Raw genomic sequence first — 13,309 nt, 5'->3', positions numbered from 1 at the left:
CCTATTCATTCTGTAGTATTGGAGCCCGTGTCTAGGAAAGAGATGGAAAAAAAAAAGAATTAAATTCAAGAAACAGCTTAGTTGTAAATTTAAATATTTTTAAGAATATCTTTAGAAAAAGAAAACAGGAACTAATTGTGCTAGTGGTTTTGAGGGGTGGGAAAAAAGAATAAGGCAAGGTTGAAGAGGGAAGTTGATTATGGAAACACCTTGAGAACTTCATTAACTTCCCTTTCAAACAAGGATAAAATAGTCATGCTTAGCTCTCCACAGTTACACTAGAGAAAAACCAAATCGTCTGACCTGTGTTTCATGTACTGTTATATAATCACATTTTTGGGGCAAAGTTGTCTTTTATTGCCCCAAAAATTTAACACACGAAAGGATCGTAACATATACTCAGGAAAGAATTGTCTTTAAAAATATTTCTTGGTGAGAAATCCAAATTTTAGCAATTACCACGTTTTTCACTGCTTCTATATTGGGAAGCCACTTTATTATAGAAAGCTAACTTTTTGGACCAGCTGTTGTGGTGGTTAAGGGCGCTGGACTCCCACATGGCTGACCATGGTTCGAGTCCTGAACCTTGCAACTTATTCTCTCACTCCCTCCCCCAAACCCCCATCCTAGTCCCTCTCTGGTCAAAATAAAATATAAATAAATAAATAAAGTTAAATAAAATAATTCTTTTTAAAAAAAATAAGAAAGAGAGCTGACTTTTAGAGTTAATAGTACCATCTCATTTATCTGCCATCCACTTAAGAATGGTGTTTTCTAAATTATTTAAACTACTTCTATCTGTGGATACCAACTTTAGTTTTGGAAATGAAAATATCTAAGCTTGAGATCTTTTCTGCTGTTCTAGAGTAAATGGAACAGAACCTAAGCCTTTAAGTACCTGACAAGGTTTTCATTGAAGATCAATTGTTACACTATCCTAAGTGGAGAAGCTCCTCAGAAGCCACTGCCATAGATAAGGATGATTTGCTACTTCTCATCCAACTGAAGTTGGGAAAACCAACGTGTCTGTATCTGTAACAAGAGTAACTCACTGTAAGGACCACCAGGTGGGAGCTCCTATAAGTTAAATACACATCTTACAAAGGCTCTTTGATACTGAGTTTGCTCATAGGCCTTCTTTACTGACATTCAGGTTCTTAAATACGGTTCAAATAGCTAAAATGGACAGTCTACTAGTCCACATCTGTGCTGTCCAATACAGTAGTAGCAACTGGCCAGCAGCCACATGTGGTTACTTAAATTTGATTTAAATAATAAAATTATAATATTAAGTTCCTTGTTGCCCTAGCCACATTTCAAGTGCTCAAAATTCACATGTGGTTATTGGAATATGTGGACATATTAATCGAACAGTACTGGTGTACATCATTAATTTTTTTTTTTTGGAGAGGTTTTTGCTATAGGGTGCGTGTGCTCGCCAGACAGAGAGAGACAGAGAGACAGAAAGCGAGAAATCACCCCCCAGGGGGGATGGCCATGCTGCAATCCCTCTTCCTCCGTTCTCCTCTCGGGATCTTGGGCACACGCGCCTGGCGTGAGTTTAAGCTACCGGGTCCGGGACTCGAACTGCGGTTGACTACGTGGGAGTCCAGCGACATAGCCCTCATATTTAATGCAATCTCAATAAAAGTGCCAGAGACTTTTTTCACAGATCTAGATAAGATTATCAAAGAATCTGCCTGGAATCAAAAAAGATCCCATATTGCCAAAGTAATCTTATGCAAAAAGAGTGGAGCAGGTGGCATTTTACTTCCTGACCCCAAAATATATTGCAGAGCTGTGATAATCAAAATAGCAAAGTATTGGAAGAAAAATAGACATGTAGACCACGGGAACAGAATAGAGACCCAGAAATAAACCCTGAACCAGTCAGCCAATTTCTTTCTTTTTCATTTTTAGATAAATGTTATGGAATTTATTCAAATTACAGACCTTAACAAGTTACACTTGATTTAGACAATGAACCAGGAAGTGATATATAGCTTAACAATTTTTGTATTGGCTAGTATAACATGAAATACTGTCAAAACATTTCCTTGCTTTTGGTTAATTCTGGTTCAACCATTCAAATGGCTAACTTAAATAGTTCAGAAAACCATTCAGTTTCTCCACAGTAACTGGAAAATTTGTACTCAGTTTGATAGATTATTAGAAATATGTACTTATAAAAGTTGTACTGGTGTACATCATTAATTTTTTTTTTTTGGAGAGGTTTTTGCTATAGGGTGCGTGTGCTCGCCAGACAGAGAGAGACAGAGAGACAGAAAGCGAGAAATCACCCCCCAGGGGGGATGGCCATGCTGCAATCCCTCTTCCTCCGTTCTCCTCTCGGGATCTTGGGCACACGCGCCTGGCGTGAGTTTAAGCTACCGGGTCCGGGACTCGAACTGCGGTTGACTACGTGGGAGTCCAGCGACATAGCCATTACGCTAACTGCTGGTCCCCATTAATTTGTTTTGATAGAGGTCTAGGAATTATAAATTAATGCCTATATTCTATAGTCTAATAAAAATGTAAAAATTCAGGATTCCAAAATAACATTAATAGTTCAAATTAATTGTAAACTATTTTCATATTTTTTCTTATAATTAATATGAACTATCAAAATGTTATTTGGGGATCCAGGAAATTACACCACCTTGAAATGATTTATGCTACCACCTTGAAGTGACCTTAAAATAATGCCAATATAAAGTAACATTGATCTAGGCCAGCCTTGTAGACTGGTATTTAAGGGAAACTAATCTCACATGGGCAACTAGGGTTTGAGTTCTAGCCCTGGTGGCCTGAACAACATGCCAGATGTGTGTGCACCTATGTTCAGAAGTCTGACATGATAGAGAGGTGGAGGAGAAGTGGCTGCTATGAGACCATGGCAGGGGTGTTTTCTCCCTCTCCTCTCTGTTTCCTGGTCTCTCTCTGGTGAGTCTACATGCCCTCCAGCAATTATATAACATTGTTCTTTGCTATAATAATAAAAAGATCTAGTATCTGATGACTATATTAAAAGTCAACTCTGCCTAAAGTTCTTAGAATGATTATTCCCTGTTAACCTTCTGGCCAGTTTGTAATATTGCTAGTTTCAGAGATTTTATGACATCTGTAAGGTGTAAGGGAATACTTTCTTTCTTTCTTTCTTTCTTTTTTTTTTTTTTTTTAAGAGGGAGACTTTTGCTATACATGTGTTCGGTGGATGGAGAGACAAAAAATGAGAAATCATCCCCTAGGGGGAATGGCCATACTGCAATCCCTTCTTGGGATTTTGGGCACATGCCCAGAGTGAGTTTTAAGTCACTGGGTCCAGGACTTGAGCTGCAGTCGACTATGTGGGAGTCCAGCAAAGGGAATAACTTCCTAAAAAGGGGCTGAAGGTACAGGTTGAGCATCTCTAATCTGAAAATTTAAAACACTCCAAAACTTGAAACTTGTTGAACATTAGCATGATGCTACAAGGAAAAATACCACATCTGACCTCATGTGATAGGTCAGTCAAAACACGGCAATACAAAAATATTATGTAAACTTATTTTCAGGCTATACATACAAGGAATACGTGAAACAAATGAATTCTGTGTTTAGACTTGGATCTCATTCTCATTATCATATGCACATATTCTAAGATCTGAGAAAAATCTGAAACCCAAAAACTTTTGGTCTCAAGTGCTTCAAATAAGGTATATCAACCTATATAATTTCATGCAACTATTAAAAATTGGGTTTTGGACCAGCCAGTGATATGGTGGTTAAGGTGGCTGGATTTTACATAGCTGACCACACGGCTCAAGTCCAAGACGCAGTGGCTTGAAAAACATGCTAGGTACATGTGCATGTCTGTCCAAAATGCCACAAGAAGGGAGAAATGGAGAAGAGATTGTGGTGTGATCAATCCCTGTGGGGGATACTTTCTCGCTCCCTTACTCTCTCCAGCAAGTGCACACACCCTCTGGCAAATTTAAAAAAAGAAAAAGGGTTTAAGAGACTGGTTATGCATATGCACCCATTACTGTAAAACATCTATACATAAGACTAGGAAGTTATGAAATATTATAACCAGTAAGTTATCTCTGGGTCATGTTACAGATGATTTGTGTGTGTGTGCTTTTCTGTATTCACATTTCTTCAATGATTAGCTATTTCTCTCAAAATCCAAAATATATAAAAACCCGTAACTCAAGAAGTGGGAATATTACTTTCTATATTCCTCTTTTTCTTGCTTCTCAAAAATTCCCTTTCTGGAGAGTAGCAATCTTGTCTTATTTAATTTCAGGAACAGGTACTCTAAGCACAAGTAGTTCATACCGTAATGTAAAGGTAAGTATATATTTAAAATCAATTAGCAAAAAGGAAATAACTAATCATGGAACAGAAAGCAGAGAGGTACACCATTTTTTTTTTTTTTTGGAGAGGTTTTTGCTATAGGGCATGTGCGCTTGCCAGAAAGACAAGAGAGAGACAGAGAGACAGAAAGCAAGAAATCGCCACCCAGGGGGGATGGCCACACCGTAATCCCTTCACCTCCATTCTCCTCTCGAGATCTTAAGCACACACGCACACGGCGTAAGTTTAAGCCACCAGGTCCAGGACTTAAACTGTTGTTGACTATATGAGAGTCTAGCAACATGGCCATTACACCAACTGCTGGCCCCAGAGACATACACTTTGTGAAACATTTAAGGACCTAACAACTTTCTAGGCCAGTTATGTAAAATTCACCTATAGAAATGTAATAGATTAGAAAAATAGATATTTACTATCATGACTGTTCTTACAACTACTTGAGAACTGCTCTAAAATAATTTTAAAAATGTATGGGTATCCAGCAATATAAAAACCACAGGATAATTGTTAATTAAACCACATTTCCTTAAAGTAGGTGGCTGTGAAAAGTCTGATAATCTGAAATAGGGAAGTGAAGTTTACCAATTTGCTTATTTTCTTCACCACACAAATTCAAGCTATGTGAGTAATCTCTGCGTCTTTGGAAATCTGTATACTCAAGTCAGTAAGAGGACTGGTCGAGACCAGGACTTCAGAATCTGTCAGGTGAAGAAGCCAAGTCTCTAACTAGGAGCTGATCACGTGGTCATTTTCCCCCTCTGCCTTTTCAGACAGATCTCCTAAAGGCTCATAAAAACAAGATTTCAGGTAGCTTTGCTTTTATAGTAATTAGGCAAACACTTACTTTTACCGTCGCAGGCTACAATTTTCACTTTATCCACTTTAATCAGTTCTGTCACCTCTCTGAATTCAACATCATTCAATACGAAAGTCCACACGTTATCACAGAATCTGTACGTGTTTAGAGAGCCCTTTAAGACAAAACATTTAGACATACCATCAAGCCATTTTTCCCTCACTTTCCTCCAAAATAACTTAAGAGAACTTAGCTACCAAGTACAAAATAATTAAGTGTTTAATGCTTAGCTTGCTTAGGATTTTCCTTAATTTTAACCCTACCTACTTAAAAACAAAACAAAGAAAATCTAGATAAATTTGCTAAAAGAAAGAGTTCAAAAATATTTTAGTTAAGAGACTATTTTTAGGACTTTAAAAGTACCTGCAAATTACTTGCAAAACAAAACTGAATAAAAACTTGAATTTGTATTTCTACTGCCCTCATGTGGCTAAATTATGAAGGTTCACTACATTTTTATGTAAACACTTATAAAAAGCTACCTATTTTATTCTGTAGGAAATCTAGGGATTTCCTAGAACATTAAACAAATTTGCATCCAAAGTTACACTTGAACATTAAAAAGAAATTTCCTCAAAGAATGTGGTGAAAGTGTAAGGACAGAGACTAACAGAATATGATCAAAACCAGAGATATACACACATGCACATACGAAATTAGCACAGAACATTTAAATGCCTAAAATATTGAATTTTTTTTAAAAAAAAAGCACAAAGCACAAAAATGCTCCTTATAGTATTATCTGTAACAGCAAAAACTGGATTCAATCTAAGCAGCCTGTCAAAGAGAATGATTAAGGAAAACTATGATGACTAGGAATGGTTATTGAGTTCAACAAATACGAGCAATTACTGTGTACTAGACAGTGTACATTACTGCTCTGGGCTCTGAGAACACGAGAGAAAGCACTGGTCCCTATCACTGGTGAGCTTAGCCTAGCAGGGCAATCACTGAAACGAGGAAGTCTTCGTGTAACAGTGCTGTGACAGTTAAGTTACTGGGCACAGTGGGTATTCAGTGGGGGAATCAAAGTGGAGGACACCGGCAGAGGAAGCTGCTTTCAGAGTGAAGTTTAAGCTGAGATCTGAGGAATGAGTAGGAGTTATATTAAGGGGGAAGTGGGACAGTAGATAGGAAGATACAACTTGGAATGAGGTTGTAGATTCCAGAAAACACAGTATGTTAGGAAGTCTTAAGGTTAAGGAAGCCATGGAGAACCTTGCAAAGCCTTTGCCCTATCCAAACTATGGTATTGGGGAGTCTGTGATGGATTTTAAGCAGAGGAGTCACATGATCTGCTTTGTATTTTTGGTGATGATACGAACAATGAATTACAGGGGACTGTAACTGAAGGCAGGACGACCAGCTAAGAAGCTGATCTCTCTTAGGGAGCTGAATCAGAGGTGAAAAGTGGCTTTACTATAGTCCATGAGGGGACCAACAGAGAGATTTTAAAAGGTAGAACTGACAGGACTTGGCAACAATAGGTAGGGTATAGGGTACACACAGATAAATCTACCTACACTTGCTAACTATTAAGTTTCTGACTTGAGTGACAATGGAGCAGAAAAAAAGCTGGTCTGGGAGGAAAGTTACATTTGGAACTTACTGAGTCTGAGACATAGCTAAGCCACGATGTGCAATAAGCAGTGTAGGAGAAAGAACAGAAACTTGAGCATATCATGGGGTCGGAGAACACTCAAGGGGAATATGTGGAGAGCCTAGATAGCCTTAAGAAACACCAGCAATTGGGACCAGCAGTTAGTGTAATGGCTATGTCGCTGGACTCCTATGTAGTTAATCATGGTTTGAGTCCCGGACCCGGTGGCTTAAATTCATACCCAGCGTGTGTGCCCAAGATCCCGAGATCCAATGGAGAAGGGATTGCAGCGTGGCGATTGGGGGGTGATTTCTCGCTTTCTGTCTCTCTGTCTCTGTCTGTCTGGCGAGTGCACGCGCCCTATAGCAAAAACCTCTCCAAAGAAAAAAAAGAAACACCAGCAATTAAATGATAGCCAGAGCAGGAAAGGTGATCAATGTGGTTTTAAGAAAAGTATAGATTTCAAAAGAGAAAAAAACACAATGATATAACAAACTCAGCAAAAAAATAACTTGAGATTAATACATGGAAAATCACTTATGACATAATGTCAAGTGAAAAAGACAGAATAATAAATGCAAAAACATATTTACAAATGAGAGGTGCTCTTTGCTTTAGTCTGATCCTTTGAAGTCTAAACCACTAAATGCCAAACTCGACGTTCATTTCTGGCATCATGAAGTTGCGTAGCGTACAGGTTTTTTTTCATAACCTATATAATGTATAAGTTCTTCTCATATATTTTCATACATTTTTTTTTGAGAGATTTTCGCTATAGGACGTGTGCGCTCACCAGAAAGACAGAGAGACACAGAGAGAAAGAAAGCAAGAAATCACCCCCCAGGAGGGATGGCCACGCTGCAACCCCTTCTCCTCCCTTCTCCTCTCGGAAACTTGGGCACGCATGCACCCAGCGTAAGTTTAAGCCGCAGGACCTGAACCGCGGTCGACTACATGGGAGTCCAGTGACATAGCCATTATGCTAACTGCTGGTCCCCTATTTTTATATATTTTAATAAACCTTTTTTATATCTGAAGGGAGATTTTTGCTTAGCAGTGTATGTACTTGCCAAAGAGATAGAAAGCGAGAAATCACCACCCCCCCTCCAGGGGGATGGTCACGCCACAATCCCTTCTCCTCCATTCTCCTCTGGGGATCTTGGAAAAACACACACACGAGACCAGCGTGCGATTTGTAGCCACCGGGTCCGGGACCCGAACCGCGGTCGACTACATGGGAGTCCAGTGACACAGCCATTATGCCATCTGCTGGTCCCACATTTTAAATATTTTAATTTATATCTTATGACTGTGCCCTATAATAAAACATAAATGTAATAAGATAACCAAGCATCATTATATACCAGAATATTACATGTCTCCATCAATATCATAATGTGGTAAAATTATTTCTAATCCACCATGATTCTTTCAAAGGGCCCTTTGTCCACATTGACCATGAAATCGAGAGAGATCATTTTGTTTAGCTTTGGATAACTGTTCTAAGTATAAATGACTCTAAGGAGACCAAGGTACTGGAACAGTCATGATGTTCAATAAGCAGTGCAATGTACCACAACTCAGGCTTTATTTTTTTTTAAGCTAGGTTATCTGAAATAGTTAGAAGCAACTCTGTACTTCCTTAGAATGAGTGACAATCAGTTTGAAAAACATTAACTGAACCTTAGAGATTACTCTGTCACTTAACTTCAACCTTGCAGGTAAAGCTTCAAGCGTTTGAAATTTCAGTAACTCTTTAAGGAAGGTAGCCAAACATACTCAAGCTGACTTGTAAAGCAATAGAATAAAAATCTAAAAACAACTTTGCATCTTACATTAACTGTATGAACTTAATGTACAGTTACTTTTAAAAGTAAGGTATAATTTAGTTGTTACAAAACAAGTTTTTTAACCAAAACTCGATTAAGCCATCTCCTAATTATTAAGCATGTAGGGATCTTAAAACACTGCTATAACAATTGGTGCAGGCGTCTAAATTTAGGAAAATATCCTTACCCTGAAATTGACTCTGTTCCTGACCCTCTGAGCCAATGCTGAATTTATAGCCTTATCAAACTGAAGTAGAACTTGAAGGGCAAGTTGGGGGGTAATCTGTTGAGACTGAGAAAAAGCAAAGGTCAGAAATCCTCTTAAGGAAGGCATTAAACATAAAATAAAACAAACAAAAAAATTAGCTCATCTACAATTTGACTGAGATTAACCGCGGCCCCTGAAATAGAATTCCTTATCCCTCTTTGCCATAATTGGCAACAAAGATGTAAAGTATGCGTGTATCTTTTGCATTATTTTCCAGAAACATAATTTTGAAAAGAAAGTATGTAAGTAAGTGACATTATCAAGTCAGAATAACTCTTATTATTATTTTTTTTTCCACAGTGGCTGGGAAAAGGTGTTCAACAAGTCAAGGAACCAAGTTTCCTTTTTTAAAAAGGATAAGGTCTATATTTAAAAAAAAAAAAAGAAAGAAAAAAGAAATTGGGCCAGCAGGTGGTGTGGTAATTAAGGCACTTGACTCCCACGTGACCAACCATTATTCAAGTGCTGGACCCTGTGGCTTGAAAATTACAACAGGCGTGTGTACGTGTGTGCCCAAACTCCTTAGAGGAGAACGGAGAAGGGTAATTACAGCAATGCCATTTCCCTTAGGACGTGATTTCTCACTTTCCCTCTCAGTCTCTTGGTGAGTGCATGCGTCCTATAGCAAAAGCTAAAAAACAAAACAAAACAATGAAATCTTACTGAAGCCCGTAACGGATATCAAAAAAGAAATATTTATTATGTTCTTCGTTGAGAGGTTTAAATAAAAAGGTTAATTCTCTTAAAACTGGAATATAAACTCAAAATTTGAATTTAAATCTCAAAAACTTTTAAGTTTGAGAGAATTATCTTAATGCTACATAGAATTTGCCTCTCTCCTAAATATGATGAAAAAGGGAAGGAAAACTGACAATCTCAACTTTTATGTTTAACAAAATTTTTAAAAAATTTAGATATATTCAGTATCATTCCTTCATCATTGTATTTTGTGTCCGGTTGTCAGAACGGTGTGATAAATAGGAATTTGAGGTAATTTATCAGTTAATAATACTGACCTGCTGGATCAAACAGTCTAAACTATTTTCCCTCGGATCTCTGCCTGGGATAAAGGTTGTGACAAAAATTATTTTAGGCCCATCTAAATAAAAATGCTTGATTTTGGTCTCCTACCTGTATGAGCTCATCTAGGCTCTCCTGAAGACTGTTCCCCAAGGTGGTATTTCTGTATAACTGATATGCCATGGCTTAGGAAGAAGATACTGTTTTTCTTACTCAGGCCTGCATTGATATCCTAAAATTTTTAAATAAAATAAAAAATCATATTGTAACATTTTAATTAAGCATGTAATATATAGTCTACTCCATACATTCTAATAAAGAACCACTAGAATTCTTAGTAATTACACATTACTATATAATAAAAATGACAAAGAATAGTTAAAAAAAGGTTTTCTAGTTATTTTTTCTGATTCTTGACACACAGGTATTTATACTCCTTTCCACAGTACAGATGCCAATATTTATTAAAACATGTATCTTTACAATTTCTTTCAAAAGTCTGCCTTCTGGGACCAGCAGTTAGCGTAATGGCTATGTTGCTGGACCCCCATGTAGTCGATCGTGGTTCGCATCCCGGACCTGGTGGCTTAAAACTCACACTGGGTGCGTGCGTGCGTGCGTGCGTGTGTGTGTGTGTGTGTGTGTGCCCCCGAGAGGAGAATGGAGAAGGGATTGCAGCATGGCCAACCCCCCTGGGGGGGTGATTTCTCGCTTTGTCTCTCTCTGTCTCTGCCCGGTGAGTGCATGCGCCCTATGGCAAAAACCTCTCCAGGAAAAAAAAAAAAAGTCTGCCTTCTGACTTAGTCTAGAATTTTCCATGAACTATCCTTTCTATTTGAAGTTGTCACTGATCCAGACAATGTTCGGTTCACATTTCCTGCCCTGCTATCTTCCTGTTCTCTTAGAATTCAAGATTTAGAGTGCCTACCAAGGCACTGTGTTGGGTACCAGAGAGAGGAAGATGAATAAAGATCTACTCCAATCCTAAAAGTGCATACTCTAGAGAGGGAACCAGACTCAGCAGGCGGCTTAATTCAGTATCAAAAAGAACTCTGTTAGAGACGCACACTGTGCACCTGGGAGGCCACCTGCGGACTGAGTGGAATGGCTCACTGATTCTTCAAGCAAGACTTCAGCTAAGCAGAGGAAAGTCCTCCGAGGCTGACAGGACGAAATAAAGGCACGGGACGATGAAATAATCAGGACTGTGGGAGAACTGACAGGAATAGAGAGGAGGCAGAAGGAGATGGCATGGATTCTGATTCCGCTGGAGAGGTGCAGGCACTGGGAAGCCTCAGAAGGCTTGTGAGCAGGAAAGGGGGCGTGTGACTTGGTGGCAACTCTGCAGAATCCACACACACATTTTCTGAGCTTCACCACAGGTCAGGTATCAAATCCTGACCCAATGTACTTTCAGCCTAGGCTGGGCAGGAAGACACGTAAACTGCAGCACAAACAACAGTCAGTCTTCGCACTGCACACTCGGCACCTGGTATCTGCCCTCCTGAAAACTTTCTTTGGCTTTTGGGACCCTGCTTTCAGTTCTCTCCTCCTACCAGACTGGATATCACTACATTTCTCATTATCTCGCTAGTTCCTCCTCGGCTCCCTGACCTCTAACTACTGAATGGCCCTAGGCTTGCTCAGATCTTCTCTACTCCAATAGCTTCATTTCCTTCATTTACCTCACCCAGGCCCCTATTTAAATACCTTGATAAATAGGTAACTGAATCTTCATCAGCTGATGTCCCCCACTCCTCACTTTGTACCCGCATATGACTGCCTTCTTGACTCTTGATAAAGGTATCACATCGACAACTCGAATTGAATTTGTCAAAAGCCTAATTCCTGATACTACCTCTCCAAACCTACTCTGTCCGCAGTTTTGCCCACCTCGGTAAACAGCAAGTGGGGTCTTCCAGTTAACACAGCCCCAAAACCTGAGAGTCAACATTAACTTCTTTTCCCTCTTAATGGACACCCAGTCCTTTCTACTGATAAATGGAGCCAGAATCGAGCAACTTCTGCCACCTTTACTGCCGTCACTCTGGCAACTTCATCTGTCACGAAAATTAAATGGCCTCCCTGTTTTAATCCTTGCACATCCCTCCGCAACTCTCATCCCCACAGCAGCCACACCAAGACTTTAAAACAGTAGGCAAATCATGCCATGCATCGACTCAAAACCACCAACAGCAGCATCCGATCTCAGAGACAAACACAGTCCTACCGTGGTCTGCAAGGACTACCTGACCTGGGCCCCCACTCTGCTCCTGCCCTTAGCTTTGCCTCCCATCCCTTACCGCTCTGCTCCCCTAAAACACTGGTTCCCTGCTGTTCCGCGACAGGCAGCATTACTTGCTTGAGGGCTTTGGCACTGGCTGTTCTTTTTGCGGAGAATGTTCTCCCCAGATACCTACACAGTTCACTCCCTCATTTGATTCAGATCTCTGCTCCAACATCACTTTCTGTGATCAACCTACGGAAAGAATTTTTAGGGTGTTGGAAAAGTCATGACAAGTTTTGCAGAGAAACAGAAAATATGTCATGACTTTTCCAACGCCCCAGTATCTTCCTTCTTTATTCTGCTTTATTTTCCTTCAGATCAATAACTGAAAATAATATATATAAGCTTACTTTGTCTCCATTTACTGAAACAATCCATGAAGACAGGGACTTTTGTTCAGGTACACAGTTATCACCTAGAACAAGACTGCAGCAGGTATTCGGCAGGTATCTGCTGAGTGCAGATACTTCGGTGGTGGTATCAAAGTACTGAGGACAAATGACAGGGAAAACCCAAGAGCACCCCTGGGTCCCTTAAGCATTTTAATCACACGGGTACAATGAAAACTGTCCAAGAGCTTCAGGCACTGTTTTCCATCTTCTTTCTTTTCTCCCGCTTTTCTCAAGGTAGCTGGCCCCAGGATGGCTGACTTTTGTTTTTTTAAGCGTCTGCCTTCAGACATACAGACTGGCACATCCCTCAATGGCTGGCACCAGGATTAACGACAGGCCAATGAAACCACCAGGTATTGTGAAGGACCAGCAGGCATTCCGACAGCCTTGGCTCCTCAACTGTAACTCTCCTTTCCTTAAGACGTAGTAAAAGCCCGGGACCAGCAGTTGGCGTAACGGCTATGTTGCTGGACTCCCACGTAGTCGACTGCGGTTCAATTCCCGAACCTGGTGGTTTAAACTCACGCCAGGCACATGTGCGTGCGTGCCCAAGATCCCAAGAGGAGAATGGAGGAGAAGGGATTGTGGCGTGGCCATCTGCCCTGGGGGGTGATTTCTCCCTTTCTGGCGAGCGCGCACGCCCTATAGCAAAAATCTCTCTCTCTCAAAAAAAAAAAAAAAAAAAAAAAAGAGACAGA

General features: G+C 39.9%; 2 protein-coding genes across 3 annotated transcripts in view; both read right to left on the bottom strand.

Moving 5' to 3' along the window:
* GTF2A2 (general transcription factor IIA subunit 2) lies at positions 1-10,164 on the bottom strand. 2 transcript variants are annotated; one of them, XR_003546818.1, is made up of 5 exons: positions 10,044-10,164; positions 8,832-8,936; positions 5,204-5,330; positions 899-1,032; positions 1-31 (listed from the first exon to the last, which is right to left on the bottom strand). XR_003546818.1 is itself a non-coding variant. In XM_027765927.1 (4 exons), the coding sequence occupies exons 1-4, from the start codon at positions 10,113-10,115 to the stop codon at positions 6-8; spliced, it is 330 nt and encodes a 109-aa protein (XP_027621728.1). In that variant the 5' UTR covers positions 10,116-10,164; the 3' UTR covers positions 1-5. The 2 variants fall into 2 exon arrangements, 1 of the variants encoding a protein (XP_027621728.1); XM_027765927.1 differs by lacking the exon at positions 899-1,032.
* BNIP2 (BCL2 interacting protein 2) overlaps positions 10,091-13,309 on the bottom strand; it is a 39,156-nt gene continuing 35,937 nt past the window's right edge. The window contains exon 10 of the mRNA XM_027765921.1: positions 10,091-10,164. Within this exon, the coding sequence (XP_027621722.1) occupies positions 10,146-10,164 (19 nt within the window). The 3' untranslated portion in view covers positions 10,091-10,145. The remainder of the gene's footprint in view (positions 10,165-13,309) is intronic.

The sequence above is a fragment of the Tupaia chinensis genome, unplaced genomic scaffold, assembly GCF_000334495.1.
Source record: "Tupaia chinensis unplaced genomic scaffold, TupChi_1.0 Scaffold000063_1, whole genome shotgun sequence".
Lineage (NCBI taxonomy): Eukaryota > Metazoa > Chordata > Mammalia > Scandentia > Tupaiidae > Tupaia > Tupaia belangeri.
This window is presented reverse-complemented; position numbering and strand designations above follow the sequence as displayed.